The sequence below is a fragment of the Triticum aestivum genome, chromosome 4D, assembly GCF_018294505.1.
Source record: "Triticum aestivum cultivar Chinese Spring chromosome 4D, IWGSC CS RefSeq v2.1, whole genome shotgun sequence".
Classification (NCBI taxonomy): domain Eukaryota; kingdom Viridiplantae; phylum Streptophyta; class Magnoliopsida; order Poales; family Poaceae; genus Triticum; species Triticum aestivum.
Genome location: NC_057805.1, coordinates 112,990,935 through 112,993,897, shown reverse-complemented (window position 1 = coordinate 112,993,897; position 2,963 = coordinate 112,990,935). Strand labels below are relative to the sequence as shown.

At 54.6% G+C, this 2,963-nt stretch overlaps 1 protein-coding gene across 1 annotated transcript; it reads left to right on the top strand.

Moving 5' to 3' along the window:
- Positions 1-665: 665 nt before the first annotated feature.
- Positions 666-2,413, top strand: LOC123099759 (cyanidin 3-O-rutinoside 5-O-glucosyltransferase-like). The gene has a single exon (XM_044521858.1). The coding sequence runs from the start codon at positions 681-683 to the stop codon at positions 2,163-2,165; it is 1,485 nt and encodes a 494-aa protein (XP_044377793.1). The 5' UTR covers positions 666-680; the 3' UTR covers positions 2,166-2,413.
- The last annotated feature ends 550 nt before the right edge of the window (positions 2,414-2,963 follow it).

The following is a 2,963-nucleotide window of genomic DNA, read 5'->3' as shown; positions in this document are numbered from 1 at the left end:
GGCGCCTCTAGAGAAAATCGACTGACCCAAACCGGATTTTCAGTCGACTAACGTATAGCTAAACTGATACTTTATCAGTCTTGCTAAGTCTCAGTCAACTAGATTTAACGAAGTCTCAGTCGATGCTATATTCGTGAGATATTACATTGAGATCCATGCAAAATTTTATTTTCAGTTTTTCAGTTTCTTTCTTGCATGTTATGTCACTTGACTAAGACTTAGTTAAATCTCAGTCGACTGAGACCTAGCCACACCCATATTTTATACATACATGGACTGGGTCTCATCTGTGTTCGGCCATTATACAAGAAGTAACGTCGTGCTGGTGATCAGCAACATCTCCTTGGATTTTGATGGAACATAAGCAGTAACGGTCGGACATGTTGTTACACAATTCCGACACGTGAAGTATAGTAAAAGCAGAAACATGCTCATCTTTGTCCCATCGTCGCCGGCCGGCCGTATCAATCAAACTAAACAATGTCGGAATTGCTTACCCCGCATGTCATCAATACCTGCGGAGTCTTTGCTTTGCAATGCACACCGGGATTTCAGGAAACCTGCACTGCTTTGGACGCTAATGCGCGACTCTCAACTTTTTAAACCTTCACTAGCTCTCAAGCCGAGTCAATTACGTACATCACAAGGCAAGCATCGATCCGACACCAACGACGTACGTGATGGCCCAGCCGGCGGCGGTACGCGGGGAGCACGGCACCCACTTCCTCGTGGCGGCGTACGGCATCCAGGGCCACCTCAACCCGGCGCGCGCCCTGGCCCGCCGTCTCGCCGCCATCGACGGCGCCACGGCCACCCTCTCGGTGCCCCTCTTCGGCCACCGCCGCATGTTCCCTTCCTCCTCTCCCGACGACCAGGAGGTCAGCGACGGCGTCATCTCCTACGCCCCCTTCTCCGACGGCCAAGACGACGGCAGCTGGCCCACGGGCTCGGGCGACGAAACGGCGCGCCGCCGCAGAGCGTCCTGCGACAGCCTCTCCGCCCTGGTGCGCCGCCTCGCCGCCGCCGGCCGCCCGGTCACGTGCGTCGTCTGCACGCTCAACATGCCGACGGTCGTCCAGGTCGCGCGCGCGCACGGCCTGCCGCTCGCCGTATACTGGATCCAGCCGGCCACGGCGCTCGTCGCCTACTACCACTACTTCCACGGGCATGGCGAGGGCGGCATCGCCGCCCACGCCGCTGACCCGGCGTACGAGGCCACCCTGCCGGGCCTCCGCCGGCCTATGAGAATGGGCCGCGACATGCCGTCTTTTTTGGCCGACGACGCCACGGGCACCGGGGACGACCTTTCCCAGATGATCGTTCGAGGTTTCCGCGAGATGTTTGAGCAGATGGACGACGAGGAGGTCATCATGAAGCCGTGCATGGTGCTGGTGAACACGTTCGAAGCCCTGGAAGAGACGGCGCTGGAGGCGATCCGGCCGTACCTGGGCGACGTCTTCGCCATCGGCGCCCCCGTTGTTCCTCTTGCCGGAGCCGGGGAAGATCAGACCATTCATCTGTTCGCGCAGGACGAGGAGAAGAGGTACATGGCGTGGCTGGACGCGCAGCCAACCAAGTCGGTGGTGTACGTGTCGTGGGGGAGCCTGCTGACGTACAGCGAGCGGCAGGCGGAGGAGATCCTGCACGGCATACGGCGCCTCAATCGGCCGTATCTGTGGGTGGTGCGGCGGGAGGGACGCTCGCCGGAGGTGGACCGCCTCCTCCTGGAAACGGCGGCGGCCGTGCCAGAAGGAATGGTGGTGGAGTGGTGCGATCAAGTGCGAGTGCTGTCGCACCCGTCGGTGGCGTGCTTCGTGACGCACTGCGGGTGGAACTCGACCCTGGAGGCGGTGGCGTGCGGCGTGCCGGCCGTGGCGGCGCCGAGCTGGTCGGACCAGCCGGTGAATGCGCACCTGCTGGCGGAGGAATGGGGCGTGGCCGTCCGGGCGGAGCGCGAGGCCGACGGGGTGCTGACCGGCGCGGAGCTGGCGAGGTGCGTCGAGCTGGCTGTCGGCAGCGGCGACATGGCCGCTGCGATAGCCGCGAGCTCGAGGGCTTGGAAGGAGAGGGCAAGGGAGGCGGTGGCCGCCGGTGGGCCGTCCGAGAGAAGCCTCCGGAGCTTCGTCAAAAGAGTGCAAGAACTGGAGTCTCTAAGGAGCAACTAAAGCTAGCCATGGACAAAATAATAGTCTGCCCAGCGTCTACATCTTTGCCGTTGATGCCAAAAAAGAGAGAGTATAAACACGAATCTTAAATCCTTTTTCACACGCTGAATAATTCCCTTAATACAGTAAAAAATAAAGACTAAAAGCTTTCATAAAAATTCTGGTAGAATTGAGAATGAAGTTTTCATTGTGTACATGCCAGATCCTGAATTAGTAATTGCATCCATTTTTTTTGCGGGGTAACTGCATCCAATCTCCAAAAAGTCACGGTCGTTTCGATTTTTGAAATGGGATATTTACGGAATCCCATGAATAGAATCAAACCTTATTCCATGCTATTTCCATAAGATTCTTCTGCTTACTCTTAACCAAGCCCTCGAGGATATTCATTTCTATCACCTGAGCGCAAATTAAGTTGCATGTTTTGTTTCAGGCTTGTAATGGCTGTTTATTTTTACTATGCAAATCCATTCACACTAAACCTTTTTCTTCAGAAAAATAAATAAAATAAGAAAAGAGAAAATAAATAGGCTTATAATCAGCCTATTTCCTTTCAAGGGTAATTTCCTCGACTTTTTAGCCGAGTCTAAAGGTATGGGTCTGTTGATTAAGTAAAAGAAAACTGTCCAATTAATCAACGGAAATTCAGCCAAAAACACTTGAACCAATGTTGGGTGGGAAAAAACAAAAGGAAAGATCGAAAGCGAATTCTATCCATGGATCAGTTTTTTTCCAGACTGCTACGTTTATCGCCTCAAGGTTCTGTCATGGTGTTAGGCCCGGATTTCAGAGTAGGCG